This window comes from Saimiri boliviensis, chromosome 14, assembly GCF_048565385.1.
Source record: "Saimiri boliviensis isolate mSaiBol1 chromosome 14, mSaiBol1.pri, whole genome shotgun sequence".
NCBI classification, from domain to species: Eukaryota; Metazoa; Chordata; class Mammalia; order Primates; family Cebidae; genus Saimiri; species Saimiri boliviensis.
In genome coordinates this window covers 4,118,395-4,135,695 of record NC_133462.1, presented here as the reverse complement: position 1 = coordinate 4,135,695, position 17,301 = coordinate 4,118,395, and the positions used below count along the sequence as shown (strand labels likewise).

Sequence of the window (17,301 nt, the reverse complement as noted above, 5' to 3'; positions counted from 1 at the left end):
AGAGAGAGAGAGAGAGAGAGAGAGAGAGAGAGAGAGAATTTTGCTCCTTCCAGCTGAAAGGCAGGAAGTCATGAGGAGGGCTTATGGGAGTGCCTTGAGGGTGGACCCACCATGATTTGAGTGGCCTGCGGGGCATCCCCAACAAAGCTAGTTTATAAAAGGTTTGTCCAGGAAGCACATGTGGGAGCTAGTCACTCGCATTTTGAGCCCTCCTTGTGTTTAGACCTTTGGAGAGAGAAACTGAGACACGTGAGAGGGAAGAAATGAATCAGTGGTGAGATCCTGTGGCGTCCCACCCACAACCAGCACGCCGTGACCCACTGCACAAACCCCTAGGCCGCAGCTCACATCCTCCTTTAAAAAACGAAGAGAAAAGGTGGGAAACAAATAATCTAAGAATGAGGGGAAAACAAGAAGAATGAGCCCCTTGCAGGCACTCCATTGGTTTTGTGGCGCCTCTACTTGTTGGAGTTTGTGTAAAACAAAAACACATGGTCTTCGTGCTCATTTACACCAAGGTAAGAGAGCCCTAAGGTCGACCTGCAAACTATGGAGTTCCTAATTCTCCCTTTCCCTATTCTCTTTTCTGCCTGCTTTATATCTGCTGTTACTTTTCTACTGAGATAAAAACCACTGTTTTGATCCAAATATGTTTTTGCAAGCTGGTAAATTTATATGACTATCTCATGGCTATAGTTTTGACGTAAAAGCTATAGGATGCTTGTGTGTGTTGGGGGTGTGTGAGTATGGGTGTTTAAAAGCCTTTACGGTAGATTTCTATATTTTATGTTTAATTGGCAATTAAATCGATTTTAATTTCCTTCTAACACACCAGACTTCTTCCTCTGTACTTTGAGATGTAAGTTTTGCTATCTGATTTTGAAGAGTTTGAAAGGGCGGGGCATGGTGGCTCACACCTGTATTCCCAGTACTTTGGGAGACTGAGGTGGGTGGATCATTTGAGGTCAGGAGGCCAAAACCAGGCTGGCCAACATGGTGAACCTCCATTTCTACTAAAATGCAAAAGTTAGCCAGGTGGTAGTGGCTCACACCTCTAATCTCGGCTGCTTGGGAGACTGAGGCAGGAGAATCGCTTGAGCATGGGAGCTGGAGGTTACAGTCAGCCAAGATCATGCCACTGCACTCTGGGTGACAGAGTGAGACCCTGTCTCAAAAAAAGAAAACGTTTAAAAGTTTAAGATAGAAAAAAAAGTTTTTATGAATCTATAAGATCTCCTATCAGCAGGCCTAATATGTCCATGTATCTGTGTGTTGTGTACATAAAGTTTCATTACTAAAAATATACAAAAGAGCTCTAGTTAATTGACTTAGAGAAAATAAAAGCACTTAAATAGTTTATCAGAAGAAAATGCTTCTTCAAGTTCACCTGACTTAAGTAAAATCTTTAATAAATAAGCTGGCTTTACAATTATTGGTAAAATAAGATTAGAAATGTCTTAAAAATTGTTAGCATTTTTGTTTGCATTTATTGAGTAAGTGGTTTTCTGCTTTTCTCTGCTGAATACTATGAGATTTGCCATAAGGTTTATAATACTATAGACCCAGCTGAAAACAATAATTTTTGCTTGTATAATTTTTAATAAATAAGCCATGTAACATTGTTGGTTAAATGAAAACAGCTAACTACTGAGTTACTGGTTAAAAAAACCCAAAACAACAACAACAAAAAACCTTTATATTTAACCGTAAGTTTCCTTACTTAGCTAAACACCTGAAATTCATAGTTTATAACATCGGTTAACAGGGAATTAATTTTCAGTGCTGACTGTCACAGTTTTCATAAATAATCTAGGTAAACTATTAATCAAATAAATGCTTGTAAACAAACTTGTCACAAAATTTAGAATCTAAAGTTATATTAAATAATAGGTATTGATTGGCTAGCTGGGTAATTTATAATTTTAAAATTATAGGAAACCATTTTTTCAGAACAATTCTTATTAGAAGATAAATATCTGTCTAATTCAAAGCTTATTTAAGGGTTATGCATAAAACAAGGTAAAAGGAAACAGGAAATAAGAGCTGTAAAGAAAGTTATAAATACAAAGAAGAGTTTTTGGCAAAGAAGATGAAAAGGAAAGTAATTTTACACAAGAAAGTGTCTTATGTAGTGAAATTTTGTCCTAAAATAAAATAACTGGTTGTTCAAGAAAGAGGGATATCTGGGACAAAACAGGCGGTTTAAGCATATTCTAAATGGTCTCCTGTAGCCACAGTAAGGTTAATAAAAGAAGGAACTTTCTTTTTTAAAAAAGGTTGTGCAAAAAAAAAAGATCATGTAATGCAGTTGGTTATGATTAAGAAAAAATTCTAAGAGTCATTCTACAGATGAGTCTTTAATATTTAAAAAATACACAAGAATACAAAACTAAATAATTGGCTAAAACAGGCTTTTACTAAAATATTAACTTATTCATGCAAAAAGTTTTTATTGTTTAAATTCTAAAATGTGTCTTTTTAAAATTCTTGTGATTAATATATCAAAGTTTGACTCTTTCTCTTTGAAAAAGCCTTGTGATAGCTCTCTCCTTCATCTTGTGTTGGCTTCAGTAACTTTTATTAATTATCTAAAGTAAGAGAGGAATTTTTATTTAAAAACAGAAAAATAAAATATCTTTTAGACCTGTGCTTTTTATTTTTTATGTCTGTTACATCTTTATCTTTATCTTTATATGTGTTATTTGGAAGTGATATTTCACTTCCAAACTACATGAAAGAGCTGATCAATTGTCTTAAAAAAAAAAAAAAGTAAGTGCTTATTAGATTGGCAGAAACTGGCTCAGATGCCTTTTAATTCACATAACATTAATATTTAGTAAGATTAATTTAGCAAATTTAATCTCAGAACTCTCTCCAGTAATTTAAAATCTTAAAGCCATGTTATGGTAAACCTCACTTAAAAAAATTTTTTTTGCTTGAAATTTGAGTTACCAAATTAAAATAATAGGAACATAAAAATGTTTTTGGTGAAGTTTATAAAATACAAGGATATGGATTTTGCGAAACAAAGGTCAGTTTTTTCCTAGTTAAGAAACTATTTAAGAGTTGCTTTAAAATGAAGGAAAAAATACACGGATAAAACTATATAAAAAACAATTTAGCCAGGACAACAAAAGTTAACTTAGACCTGTGATTACCAAGAAGATAGTTGATATGAAGGAAAGGCAAAACCAAATAACTATAAAGCAGCGGGTGTAACGCAAAGGAATGGTTTCACTTTGTAGATTGATATCATCAGTTTCTTAAACAATCTATGTAGTAGATTGTAAAAAAACAACCACTTTAAGGGCAAAATTCTTAATTTTAAATGATTCGGAATTTAAGAGCTTGTTTGGGTTGATGCAGGCAGCAGCTCACTATTAAATAATCACTAACGAGTAGACGTGATCCAAAGGCACAGGACGTTATTCCAAAGAGAACAACTAGCTTAGTGGACCAGATAAATGCCACTTAAAGGTCTGTTTACCCTGAGAAGGGGACTAGCCAACTCTCCCTATAAAGCACCAAGGGCAGCACCCAGATGAAGTAGTTAGTATGCTGTGTATGTGAGCCACGTGGAGCTGGCGTATGAAGCATGTGAACCGAGTAACTACTAAAACCAGTGAACTGTTGGTGAACACCTAAGCTGGTTTCACGACTACGCTGTTGTAAATAGTGCTGCAACAAACATAATGAGTGCTGTTGTCTTTTTTATATAATGACTTTTTTTTTTTTTTTTAAGCTGGATACCATGTAATGGGATTGCAAAGTGAAATGGTGGTTTTATTTTTAGTTCTTTGAGATAGCTCCCTACTGTTTTCTGTGAAAGATAAACTCATTTACATTCCTACCAACAATGTATCCTTGCTAACATCTGTTGGTTTTGATTTCTTAAGAGTCGCCATTCTGGGTGGTGTCAGTTGATACTCAGTGTGGTTTTAAGTTGATTTTCTCTGATGATTAATCATGTGGAGCATTTTTTAATGTGTTTGTTGGCCACTTATATTTCTTCTTTTGAGAAATGTCTGTTAATGTTGATGTGCTTTACTCAGTTTTCCATAAATCTGTTTGTGGTTCTTTTCCATGTGGTTTTTCACGTTCAGGAAGTTGTTTGTGGTTTTTTTTTTCAGGTTGAATTCTTTGACTCCCTTGCAGATTCTGGACACTAGTCTTTTGTTGGTGGCATAATTGGCAAATATTTTCTTCTGTTGTGTCGGCTGTCTGTTCATTCTGTTGATTGTTTCTTTTGCTGTGCAGAAGCTTTTAATTTTAATCAGGTCTCATTTATATATTTGGGGTTTTGTTGTATTTTTAAAGGGTCTTTACCCTAAGTTCTTTGCCTGGGGCAATGTTCAGAACAGCTTTTCCTAAATTTTGTTTTAGGATTTACATAGCTTCAGAGTCTCACATTGAGGTCTGTAATTTATCTCGAGTTAATTTTTCTACGTGGTGGGAGATAGGGGTCCAGTTTTATTCTTTTGCATATAGCTACCCAGTTTTCCCAGCATCCTTTATTGAATAGGGTGTCTTTCTCCATTGTTTATTTTTGTTGACTTTAGCCAAGCTCAGTATGTTGTAGGCAGGTAGCTTTATTTCTAGTTACTGTATTCTGTTTCCTTGGCATCTCTGTACATTTTTGTACTACTAAATGCTGTTTTAGTTATCATGGCCTTGTAGTATAATTTGAAATCAGACAGTGTGATGCTTCCAGGTTTGTTAGTCTTGCACAGAATTGCTTTAGCTGTTCAGGCTAATTTTTGGTTCCGAATGAATTTAAAAATTGCTTTTTCTCTAATTGTGTTAAAGAAATGATGTTTGTAATTTGATAGGAATTGTGTTGAGTGTGTAGTATGCTTTGGGCAATATACCCATTTTAACAATATTGGTTCTTCCAATCTGTGGGAAAGGAATGTTTTTTTATTTGTCTGTATTGCCTACAGTTTCTTCCATCCGCGTTTTGTCATTCTCTGTATAGAGGTCTTTCACCTGCATGGTTAAATATAGTTCTCAGTGTGTGTGTGTGTGTGTGTGTGTGTGTGTGTGTGTGTGTGTTTGTGTGTTCTTAATTTGGTTCTCAGCTTGAATGGTGCTGATGTATAGATAGGCTACTGATTTTGTACCTTGATTTTGTATACAGAGACTTTACAGAAGTCACTTATCAAGTCTACCAGACTTCTGGAAGAATCTGCAGGATTTTCTAGGTATACAGTCATGTCATCAGCACACACAGATAATTTCACTTCCTCTTTTCCAATTTGGATGCGCTTCCTTCTGTTGCCCGAGTGCTCTGGTGAGGACTTCTAGATCTGTATTGAACAGGAGTGGTGAGAGTGGATATCTTTGTCTTGTTCCATTTCTTGGGAAAAACTTTCACTTCTCCCCCTTTAATTTGATGTTGGCTGTGTGTTTGTCATGCAGGGCTCTTATTATTTTGGGCTGTTTCTTTTATGCCTAGTGTGTTGAGGGATTTTATCATGAAGGGATGCTGAACTCTACTGAACAGTTTATCCGCATCTGTTGAGTTGATAAAACGCTTTTTGTTCTAAGTACAAGTTCATGTCATGAGTCAGCTTTGTTGACTTGCATATATTGAACCATCGTTTCATCCCTGGAATAAAGCCAACTTGATCATGATGAATTATGTTTTTGATACACTTTTAGATTCCATCTGTTAATATTTTCTTGAGGATTTCTGCATCTGTGTTCCTCAGGTCTCTTGGCCTGTGGTTTCATTTTTCTGTTGAGTCCTTGTCTGACTTTACTGTCAGGTTGATACTGGTTTCATAGATGAGTTAGGAAAGAATCCCCATCCTCAATTTTTTGGGAATAGTTTCAGTGTGATTTGTTTCAGCTCTTCTTTGTATATATGGCAAAGATGGTCTGTGAATCCATCTATTGCTGGGCTGTATTGCTGGAAGAAGTTTTAGTACCGATTCTTTTTCATTACTTGTTGTTGGTCTGCTTAGGGTTTCTCTTTTTTCCTGTGCAATCTTGGGAAGTTGTATGTGTCTAGGAAGTCATCCATTTTCTCTAGGTTTTCTGGTTTACATACATAAAGGTGTTCACAGTCATCTCTGATGATCGTTTGTATTTCTGTGGTGTTGGCTGTAATGTCATCTTTATCATTTCTGATTGTGCTCATTTAAATCTTCTCCTTTTTTGGTTAGTGTAGACAGCCATCTGTCAATATTGTTTATACTTTCAAAAAACCAACTTTTTATTTCATTGATTCATTGTAATGTTTTTGTCTTAATCTCATTCTTTTTCTGTCCTTTCAGAGTTTCCATTGTTTTCAGGATCTGACGCTAGAGAACGAATGTGATCCTTTGGTGGTGCCACAATATTCAGATTTTTCACACATCAGAATCCTCACACTGATTCCTTCTCATCTGGACAGGCTGCCACTCATTCTCTTTGGATTTATTGTCACTGGGATGGGGTGCTCTGCACATGTCCCCCAGCCCCGCAGGGCGTGTGACTGTAGAGCACGTTGGGAAGGGTCTCTAGGCTTTTCTCCATAGTCTCGGGCGCTTCTGCAGCAGGGTTTGTGTTGGGCTGTGCAGCTCAAATGCAGGCCAGGAGCTGGTGCTTAAGGGGAAGAGCCAGCCTCTGCACAAGCAGGTGGGTATGGACCTGCCGCTTCCTGTGAGGTGCTGGCTGTTGTGTCAGGTGAAGGGCTGGAACGTGGAGTGTCTGGAGCCCTGAGCTTCCTGTTCCACAGCTGGGCAGAGCCGGAGCCCCTGGTTTGCCCACAAATATCCTAATGATGAGTGCCAGCCGCAGTCCTGAAGCGTGTGGCTGGGGCAGCATGTGGGAAATGCCCTGAGGTCTCTGTGTGGGGTGAAGGGGCTACATCCATTTCCAGTACAATACGGAGGAATGTTGTCTGTTTCCCTATCACACACCTGCTCCAGGGCTCATGAGTCTTTGTTCAGACACACACTGTTGTCCCTCCCCAGGCCACAGTGTGGTTGACAGCCGTGGGAAACACCTGCCTGCCACTCTCTGCAGGAATCATCCCAAGGTAGAACCTCCTGACTCAGCGCAGTGCAGACCCCTCAGCGGCTGCCTGTGTCTGACGTGGTCACACTGCTGCTTCAAGTAGCTGGGATGTGGGGCTTCTGCCTTTCTGGCTGGACAAGCGGACGTCAGTTGTGGTGTTGCTGGCTGTGGGGACCCGACCTCAGGCCCTGGGGTGAGTGGTCAGGTGCCAGCAGAGTGGGAAAGGGCTGGCAGTTCCCCAGATCACAGGCCTCCAGGTGGCCAGCTGGACAGCGTGTGGGATTCCTGATGGGGCTGGACTGGGATTCAGCTGTTCCAGGGTTCAGGTACTGGCTGTGATGAGGAGGGCTGGGATGGTCCCCAGGTCACCGGCAGAACTCTCAGGCAGGACAGGCAGAACGCTTAGGCGGTAGAACCTGGGAGCAGATCACAGGCCTGTGGAGACCGGGGTTTTATCAGAAGGGGGCTGCGGCTGAAATGTCCAGGTGGAGGCATGGCGGCTGTGCTGTGGGTCTGTGACTGGGGAGGGCAGGGCCCCTTGGTTGGGGCACTGGCGACTGGCAGCTGTGGGCACAGGGCCCGCTCACACTTCCCTCCTGAAGAAGTGGCACTCAGTTTTGCTCTGGGGACACGCAAATGTGCCAGGTCTCCCTACTCCCTCCCTGGACCTGGGGCAGCAGGGGCCGAGGCAGAGGTGGCAGTGACTGCATAGGGCTCGTCAGGGGCCTCTGAGCATTGGGCTTTCAGAGGGCACCCAGCCAGGGCCACAGTGTTCAGGTGGGGGCAGGACGGGTGCACTGGGGCCCTGAAGCTGGCAAGCCCCATTTAGCAGGAAGGAAGCCCCATTTGGCAGGAAGGAAGCCCCGTTTAGCAGGAAGCGACAGAAGTGAGGGAGCCATGGGTGCTCAGCGTGGTTGCTTCTGTGCCCCAGCTGTCGTATTTATCCTGGGAGCCCACAGAGGTGCCTGGCCTCCTTCCTCCCTGCTAAGGCAGCAGCAGCTGGACCCAGTCTGCTCAGCGATCAGAAGCCTGTGGGATTCCATGTGGGCTCTGGAGGCACCTCTGCCAAATCTCCAGGAACTCCTTGTGTGCCTCTGCAGGCCAAGGTGGGTCAGGGGCTCTTCTGTGAGCAGGATTGTAAAGGGCCAAGACAGGGGTGTGGATCCCAGGGGCTCACACCCACCTACCCCTTCTCTTTGTTAGGGCGCCTCTCACCCACTCACCCCTTCCCAGTGTTTGGGAGCCTCTCGCCCACTCACCCCTTCCTCATGTTAGGGAATCTGTCTCTCACTCAACCCTTCTCCATGTTAGGAACCTCTCCTGGCTCTCAGCTTTTCTTCCCTGTGCTTTCCATGTCCTCAGTCTCTGCTGAGCCCCAGTGCGCTCTCTTAGAAGATCCCCTTGGTATTTGGGTATTTACTCACCATTTTGATTCCTTTTAACGAGAGAGGCACATGCCAGCTGTTTCCGTTCAGCCAACTTGAACCTGAACCCCCAGTCATTTTTCCTCCACTTTTTCCTTTGGGAAATCCAGTCCCAATGTGCTTGTCATTCATTTCAGAATAATTTGTATTTTCTCCAGTAGTTATAAAATGACTTTTTATTTATTCTAAATATCCTTCACTCTACCATAGTTAAGACATTAATTTCATTTATAAATTTGTGCACATTAAGATTATGTTCTTTCATCATTTCTGTAAAAATGTCAACTATTTTCTTTGCAGGTGTTTACTGAGGAACATGCTCCTTATTTCCTTCGTTCTGAAAGTGTGACACAGAGATATCAGTTCACTTCTGTCATTCTATTTCTTGTGTGCATTATCTTTTCTATTTTTTCATTTCTAAGGTTTCTCTGATGACTTACGAAAATTTTAATAATATTCTACACCAATATAGTATTTATCATTTAGCTGTGTCTTGTTCTTGCTGAAATTATTTCTAAGTACGTTAATATAATTTACTATTTTTCATCTGACAATATCTATCCAATTCATTTCTATAATTGCCTGTTTTTTCTCTAATGGACTCTGTGATTTTCATTCCTCTGGGGTGGCTTTCCTCTCACACACCTGATCTTCCATGCAGAGTTTCTCCCAGGGCTGACTCAGGAATGAAAACTCATGAGGTATTGCTGTAGCCACTCCTGCCCTGCAGTGTCCACGCTCCCAAGCTTAGAATCAGCTCTGTGACATGCCCGGCACGGCGGGGCCCACGTGAGCCTCACACGCATGTGCGAGAGATGCCCGGTCCAACAATGATAAAGCACTTCTGTGTCATGTGCACCCGGGCGAGGTGGCTCTGTGCTGAGTGTGGCCTGAGTCATGAGCTGAGCTATCCCAGATTCTGTCCACAAACACAGATGAGGGGGAGCCACGGTCTCCCCAGGGTCCCACAGTTTCCTCCACTTTTTTCTTTGTTCTGAGAGAGAGACAAAGGGCCATGCCTGCTCTGTGAGCTGGATGGATGCATGTTTTACCTGTAGCCTTGAACTCAAGCTGAGGTCTTGAACATTCCTAGGTACTGATAAAGCAGCTTAGGTTGTTTCTAGAAAACACAGAAAAATTAACCCTTTTGCTATTGAGGTGGAAACAAGTCCTGCCCTGAACCAAACTCCTGAAATTCTCAGGTTAAACTTCATTACCCAATCCCCTCACTGCAGACACCCAACAGAAAAGTCACAGATGCAGGATGAGATGACTCATTTTTAAAACAGGGAAGTTGAGAAGGAAACTATTTTGTTGAAAGAAAACCCACAATCCAGTGCCAAGAAAGAAGTCAACTTTTCTTCCCATTTCCCTGCATTTCTTCTCTGTGCTCGCGGCCACACGCAGCTCAGCCTGGACTGCACGGCCAGGTGTCAGGTGCGTCTCTGCTGACCTGAGCCTGCCTGCAGCATGGACCTGCATCTTCCCTGAAGCATCTCCAGGGCTGGAGAGAGGACAGCTGTGGTAATGCCCCTGCACTGCTGTGCTGATGGACGGGGTGAGGGAGGGAGGGAGACCCCATGGGGAGGCTGTGAGAAGGAAGGGGAAGCCTTCGCTCACCCTCGTCTGGAAGGGCAGGTGCAGAAAAGCACTAGTTCTATTTGCAGCTACATCCCAGCTCCCAGTTACATTAAAACAAAGCAGACAGACAGTGGCTGGTGGTCAGGAAAGACCCCATTACAGTCTGAAATGTCTGCAGAGGGGTTGGGCCCTCCCCCACCTCAGCCCTAAAGGAATGAGAGCCAGGCTCCTGGGGAGGGCAGTTCTGCTTCCTGTGTGGCTGCAGATGACACAACCCCATGACAAGAACGACCCAGTCACCAAGTGTCCACACTCTGTGTTTCTCTGTCCTGCCAGCACCGAGGGCTCATCCATCCAGAGAGCAGGGCGGTGGGAGGAGACGTCATGACCCCCATCCTCATGGTGCTGATCTATGTCGGTGAGATTTGAAGAGGGAGGGGAGATTCTAACCTAGGAGGGACCTCACCCCACAGCCAAACTCTGGTCCATGAGGAAACCGCAGGGCTCACAAAGACCCCAGGGAGTGGCGGACCTGCTCAGGCTTCAGGGGCAAATCTCTCACAGGAAACTCTCTTCCAGGGCTGAGTCTGGGCCCCAGGACCCACGTGCAGGCAGGTGAGTCTGTCCCCAGCTGGCCCAGGTCCTCCTCCTCACTGGGGACAAGGGCCACCCCCGTGCAGCTGGGGAGGGGAATGACTTAGAATCTGACCTCTGCTTTCCTGCCAGGGACCCTCCCCAAGCCCACCCTCTGGGCTGAGCCAGGCTCTGTGATCACCCAGGGGAGTCCCGTGACCCTCAGTTGCCAGGCAAGCGTGGAAGCCCAGAAGTACCGTCTATATCGAGAAAAAAAAGCAGCATCCTGGATTAGTCAGATCCCACAGAAGCTTGTGAAGAAGGGCCAGTTCCCCATCCAGTCCATTGCTGAGGAACACACAGGGCGGTATCGCTGTCAGTATCACAGAGGCACTCGCTGGTCAGAGCTCAGTGATCCCCTGGAGCTGGTGGTGACAGGTGAGAGGACACTCAGGGGTTCCAGCCCCAGGCTCTGCCCTCAGGAAGGGGCTCTGCTCTCAGGGGCATCTCCCTCTCACAGCCCAGCCCTGGGGTCATGTGGGAGGTGTGAGCCCCACTTAACACGGTGCCTCCTTCTCTTCTAGGAGCCTACAGCAAACCCACCCTCTCAGCCCTGCCGAGCCCTGTGGTGACCCCAGGAGGAAGCGTGACCCTCCAGTGTGGCTCACAGGTGGCATTTGATGGCTTCACTCTGTGTAAGGAAGAAGATGAACACCCACAACGCCTGAACTCCCAGCCCTGTACCGGTTGGTCATCCCGGGCCGTCTTCTCCGTGGGCCCCGTGAGCCCCAGTCGCAGGTGGACGTACAAGTGCTATGGTTATTACTCTCACTCTCCCTATGTGTGGTCTTTACCCAGTGATCTCCTGGAGCTCCTGGTCCCAGGTGAGAAATTCACAGCATTGCCTGGAGATCCCTGAGTCTCCGGGCAGGTGGGGAGGAGCCGCGTCTCAGGGCAGCTCCAGGTGGGACGATGTTGGGGTGAGAGGGCTCAGGGCTCCTGGGTCAGAGACACAGGAAGATCTGCAGTAGTGAGGCGGAGGGAGAGGGAGGATTTGTGGGGAGCCTGAGGGTCGGCTCCTGGAGACCATGACCACCTTTCCCAGGTGTTTCTGAGAAGCCATCACTCTCAGTGCAGCCGGGTCCTGTCGTGGCCCCTGGGGAGACCCTGACCCTCCAGTGTGGCTCTGATGTCGGCTACGACAGGTTCGCTCTGTACAAGGAAGAGGAACGTGACCTCCTCCAGCACCCTGGCCGGCAGCTCCAGGCTGGGCTCTCCCAGGCCAACTTCACCCTGAGCCCTGTGAGCCACTCCCACGGGGGCCAGTACAGATGCTCCGGTGCACACAACCTCTCCTCCGAGTGGTCGGCCCCCAGTGACCCCCTGGACATCCTGATCGCAGGTGAGGAGCCCAGCGGGTTCAGTCAGGGGCCCAGGCTCTGCACAGGCCCTGCCGGGGAGCCCAGGTGGTGATGGCTGGGATGAGGGGTGGGGGGTCCCAAGGGAGGAAGAGACAGACAGAGACGGGAGATGGGTGAGGAGGGTGAGAGTCAAGAAAACAGAGACAAAGACTGAGGGTCCCAGAGAGAGGCCTGGGGAGGTCTCAGCTCAGGACAAGGCGGGGCAGCCCCTCACCCATCCTCTTCTCTCCAGGACAGATCCCTCACAGACCCTCCCTCTCAGTGCAGCCCGGTCCCAGGGTGGCCTCAGGAGAGAATGTAACCCTGCTGTGTCAGTCACAGTGGTGGATGGACACTTTCCTTCTGACCAAGGAGGGAGCAGCTGATGTCCCCCTGCGTCTAAGATCAAGGAATGAATCTCATAAGTACCAGGCTGAATTCCCCATGAGTCCTGTGACCTCAGCCCATGTGGGCACTTACAGGTGCTACGGCTCACACAGCTCCAAACCCTACCTGCTGTCTCACCCCAGTGAGCCCCTGGAGCTCGTGGTCTCAGGTGAGGCCCCTGACCCTGTCCTCTCTGAGCTCAAAGGCTCAGCTCAGGCCCTGCCCCAGGAGAGCTCTGGGCTGTAATGGAGGGAGTGGGGGCTCTGAAGGAGGCTCAGCCAGAGGGGCCTCAGCCCTCAGAGGGAAGGAGGACAATGGGGCCCTCCCAGGCACACCCACCCTCAGTGGCATCGCCAGCATCAGGAAGAGGAGAGGCGGGTGGGGGAGGGGACTGGAGGGCCACAGGGCCAATGTGGAGAAATTTGGTTTGAGGTGGAGGCTTCAAGCAAGACCCAGCTCCTCCGCCTCCTCTCATTCTTTACCCAGGACCCTCTAGGGAGCCCAGTCCTCCACCCACCGGTTCCACCCCCACATCTGGTGAGTGACTAAGGCCTCTTGGCTGGGAGGGAGTGCGGCCTCCCCCAGGGCAGTCCCAAGTCTCCCAGAGGATCCTGTTCCCCTCAAGGACTCAGCATGGCTTCCCTCCGGCGAGCTGGGCAGAGACAGATGGCGGCACAGGCTCCCAGGGCTCTGAGGCTGGGCTGCTGAGGGGAGGGGGGTCGAGGTAGAGGGAGATGTTGGGGCCCAGCCTTTAGGAGGAGCAGCCAGGCTGATGTGGGGAGATGGACAGCCCCAGCCCTCACCTCTGCGTCCTGACCCAGCAGGCCCTGGGGACCCGCTTGTCACTCCCCCGGATTCAGATCCCCAAAGTGGTGAGTGAGAGTCTCTGAGTGGCAGGTGGGCAGGGTCCAGGGGAGGCAGGGCTGGGTTCTGTCATTGGATTAAGCCTCCTCTGGAGAGGGTGACATGGACAGGCCCCTCCCCCACCTGGGCCTCAGTTTCTCCAAGTGTAAAGGAGAGAGGCCTGCGGGGTTGGAAAGTTCCTTTCAGCTCTGACTCCCAGCTGTGACCTCCTGGGAGAAGAGGACTCTCAGGGAGCCTCCCAGACCTGATTCGTCAGGGGCCTGTCCTGTCCTACCTGCAACAGTGACAGTGACGCTGACCTGGGGCAGGGGAGGGGAGCGGGGCCGTGGTTCAGGAGGTCAGGCTCTTTCCCTCCAGCTCTGGGTTTCAGCTCAGGTGCAGGGAACAAGGGCTGCAGGTCAGACTCCCGGGTTCCCTTCCCTGCTCTGCTGCTGCCCAGCTGGGGGGCCTGGGGCAGGCAACTCCCCTCTCTGAGCCTCAGTTTTTCATCTGTAAAGTGGTTTGAGTGGACGTGTCAATTCCATGGTGCTCAACTGCTGTGGGAGTTTGAGGTGGTGAATAAGAGGCAGAGCAGTTACCTGCACACAGTAGGTGCTCAGTGGTGTGATGACCGCATTTCTGACGTCATTGTGCTCAAGGTCTGGGAAAGCACCTGGGGGTTGTGACCGGGGTCTCAGTGGCCCTCGTCCTGCTGCTCTTCCTCCTTCTCCTCTTCCTCGTCCTCCGACGTCGACGTCAGGGCAAACGCTGGACATCTGGTGAGTACAGAAGTGGGGATCCTGTGGGCCGACCGAAGGTGGGCTCAGGGCAGCAACCAAAGAGAATCCAAACCGCTGGGAAAATGCAGCTTTGCGAAACTTCCAGCACTTCTCAGCAGGCAAATCGAGAAAGCACTTAATGTCAGTCCCCACGTACAAATGTAAAGTGTCCTTCGGGCTCTCTCCGTCTGAGAGATTTGGAGCGTGGAAGCAGGAGTGTTTCCAGGTTTCCTCCCTTACCTTCGAGCTGCGTGTGCAGGGCAGATGTTCCCAGGGCTGAGACTCTGTCCTTCTTCACGCAGCCCAGAGAGAGGCTGATTTCCAACATCCTGCAGGGGTTGCGGAGCCAGAACCCACAGGCAGAGGCCTGCAGAGGAGGTAATTCTGCCCGAAGACCCCAGACTCCCCCCACCCCAGCCCACACACTGCCCCTAAAGCTCCCGTGTCCTCTCCTAGGTCCAGCCCAGCTGCTGACACCCAGGAAGAAACCCTCTGTGAGTGAGAGGAAGAGGTGACCCCAGCCAGGAGGGAGATGGGGGCCCACAGTTTCCATAGCAATGGGGAAAGGGCACAGGCTGGAAGGGGTCTGGGGCTCAGGGTGACAGGATCTCACCCCATACTATGGGACCTCAGGACATCACAGCTCCTCCCTGGATCTCAGTGGCCCCATCTGGGAGCTGGGCAGGGGTTGGGGGAGCTGAGAGGTCCCAGGGAACCATCCCAGGAGATGAACCCCTTGCTCTGCCCCAGCAGATTCTGCCGTGAAGGACACACAGCCTGAGGACGGGGTGGAGCTGGACACTCAGGTGAGACCCCGCCCTGTCCCGGGCACCAAAGGCCTCCTGGTGCCGGATCTAACCCAGCAGGACTTCTCTGTCCTCCTTCCCCGGCTCTCAGCATCATCTAGCGTGGACCCTCTGTGTCCAGCATGCTGCCTCCCGCCTGCTGCGACCTCACTCTCTCCTGGTGCCCTGGGACCTCGTGGGCCTCCTCCCGGGTCCCCTTCCTGCTCCTCGTCCTCTGTTTGGCCGTCTGGTTGTTAGAGGGCTCCCCAGGCCTCAGGAGGATGAGGAATGAACCACCCCGGTGCCCTGGGCTCCCCTTCATTCATCCAGCGAGTGTTCCCAGGAGCTCACTGTGGATGGGGCTCCCCGTGGGAGCTGCAGACACAGCAGGGAGCAAAGCCGCCCCCGCCCTCCTGAGCTCACCTCGTGGTGGGAGACAAAATGCAAATAAATGCACAGTGTCCAGGAGTGCGACGTGCTATGAAGACAATAAACCAGGGAAAGGGCAGAGAGTGCAGGGCAGTGGGGCCAGTCTGAATGGTGAGGGGAGGGCTGTCTGGTCAGCTGTCATCTGAGAAGCCCGGACGGAGAGGGCCACACCATCCTCTAATGGACGAGCCCCTGCAGGCAGAGGAAACAGCAGTGCCAAGGCCCCGAGGCAGCAGTGAGCTCTTGTGGGAAGGCGGGTGTGAGGCTGCAGCCAAATGGGCAAAGTCAGAGTGAGGAGGAGAGGCCAGAACCGCAGGGAGGGAGCAGCCGGACCCTCCACGGCCTTCAGAGTGAGGAGGAGAGGCCAGAACTGCAGGGACTGAGCAGCGAGACCCTCCACGGCCTTAGTGCATCCCTGAAATTCCATCAGGAAAGGGATGTAAACGGATCACTCTGGAAACAGTGGGAGAACTGACTCCAGCGGGTCAGGGGGACTCAAGGACACCCCCCACCACTGTCTCTCCAGCGCAGCCCACATGATGAAGACCCCCATGCAGTGACCTATGCTAAGGTGAATCACTCCAGACCTAGGAGAGAAATGGCCTCCCCTCTTTCCCCTGTCTGGGGAATTCCTGAACACAAGGACACATAAGCAGAAAAGGACACGCACGCAGGACAGGCAGGCAGGTCCTTTCCTCTCTCTCACCCCCACCACGTTCCTTCCCTCTCATTCTCCCCGCTCTGCAGGCTGCTGCATCTGAAGCCCCCCAGGAGGTGACCTACGCCCAGCTGCACAGATTGACCCTTAAACGGGAGGCAACTGAGTCTCCTTCGTCCCAAGCAGGGGAACCTCCAGCTGAGCACAGCATCTACGCCACTCTGGCCGTCCACTAGTCCAGGGAGGACCCAGACTCTACACACCATGAAGACTCAGGACCCCAGAAGGCATGGAAGCTGCCCCCAGTGGGCACCATTGAATCCCAGCCAGCCTGAACCCCTAATATAGACCACCAGAAGATTCTGGGAACTTTGGGAGTCACCTGATTCTGCAAAGATAAATAGTATCCCTGTATTATTAAAATAAAGAAGCAGGCCTCTCAGTTCACAATGAGTTAACTGGTAAAACAAAACAGAAGTCTGAAAATGTTTTTAAATTGATTGATCATGTAAATATTACACATCAAACCAATGACATGGGAAAGTAAGAGCTTCTAATGAGGACAAACAAAAGATAGAGAAAAAGTAATAAAGTCAAAAGGTTTATTCTTGAAAACATTAACGATACATGAATCTTGGTCACAATGAGGAAAAAAAAAAAGAGCAGGCACACATTTCCATACAGGAACAAAACAGGAGGCAGCACTACAGACCCTACACACAGCTTTACAAGGTGAAAGAAAACGGAGCAATTCTGCACTGACGTAACAGAAAACGCAGATGAGATAGATGAAATATTCAAAACTACAGTTTATTTAATGAACTTAAGGATAAATAGAAAATCTGAATCATCATATGTAAACATATATAAAATGTATTAATCCTGTGATCAAAAATGTTCCCACAAAGCAAATGTCACTTCAGGAAGGTTTGTTGGTGGCTTTTTCAAACACTTATGCACTCAAGAAACACACACACACACACACACACACACACACACCCCATACCCAAACTTGCATAAATTTTCCCTGAGAATATTTTGTATATATTTACACGAATAAATTTTATCGCACTAGGAACAAATTGATACCAAAACCTGACAAGGAAACTACAAAATGGGAAAGTCATAGAAGATCTCTCAAAGAAATTTAAATCCCTTAACAAATATTAGCAAGTAAGATTCATGTCTCTATAAAATAGACGATATATCATGACCACACTGGTTTTTATTATTATTATTATTTTGTTTATGAAAAGCAAGGGTAGCTCAGGGGAGGGATAGCAGGGGATGGGGAGGTCGGGGAGGGATAACATTAGGAGAAATACCCAATGTCGGTGATGGGGGGATGGAGGCAGCAAACCACCATGGCACGTGTATACCTATGTAACAATCCTGCAAGATCTGCACATGTACCCCAGAACTTAAAGTAAAATAAAAAAC

At 48.0% G+C, this 17,301-nt stretch overlaps 1 protein-coding gene across 7 annotated transcripts; it reads left to right on the top strand.

The window, feature by feature from the left end:
* Positions 1-169: 169 nt before the first annotated feature.
* Positions 170-16,829, top strand: LOC104650252 (leukocyte immunoglobulin-like receptor subfamily B member 2). 7 transcript variants are annotated; one of them, XM_074385930.1, is made up of 15 exons: positions 170-518; positions 9,834-9,950; positions 10,344-10,425; positions 10,587-10,622; positions 10,734-11,018; positions 11,165-11,464; positions 11,686-11,982; positions 12,234-12,536; positions 12,800-12,904; positions 13,189-13,239; positions 13,870-13,989; positions 14,292-14,367; positions 14,446-14,483; positions 14,743-14,795; positions 15,951-16,829. In XM_074385930.1, the coding sequence occupies exons 3-15, from the start codon at positions 10,392-10,394 to the stop codon at positions 16,095-16,097; spliced, it is 1,845 nt and encodes a 614-aa protein (XP_074242031.1). In that variant the 5' UTR covers positions 170-518; positions 9,834-9,950; positions 10,344-10,391; the 3' UTR covers positions 16,098-16,829. The 7 variants fall into 7 exon arrangements, with proteins under 7 accessions (XP_074242031.1, XP_074242032.1, XP_074242033.1 ...); XM_074385931.1 differs by lacking the exon at positions 170-518 and adding an exon at positions 4,857-8,108; XM_074385932.1 differs by lacking the exon at positions 170-518 and having other exon boundaries at positions 4,857-9,950; positions 13,192-13,239.
* Positions 16,830-17,301: the final 472 nt, after the last annotated feature.

What these genes read in the sequence shown, in the direction of transcription:
- LOC104650252 (XM_074385930.1), top strand. Translation starts at nt 10,392, where the DNA reads ATGACCCCCATCCTCATGGTGCTGATCTATGTCG. An exon ending in CAGGACCCACGTGCAGGCAG is followed by an intron (nt 10,623 to 10,733) that starts GTGAGTCTGTCC and finishes CTTTCCTGCCAG; the next exon opens with GGACCCTCCCCAAGCCCACC. An exon ending in CCTGGAGCTCGTGGTCTCAG is followed by an intron (nt 12,537 to 12,799) that starts GTGAGGCCCCTG and finishes ATTTGGTTTGAG; the next exon opens with GTGGAGGCTTCAAGCAAGAC.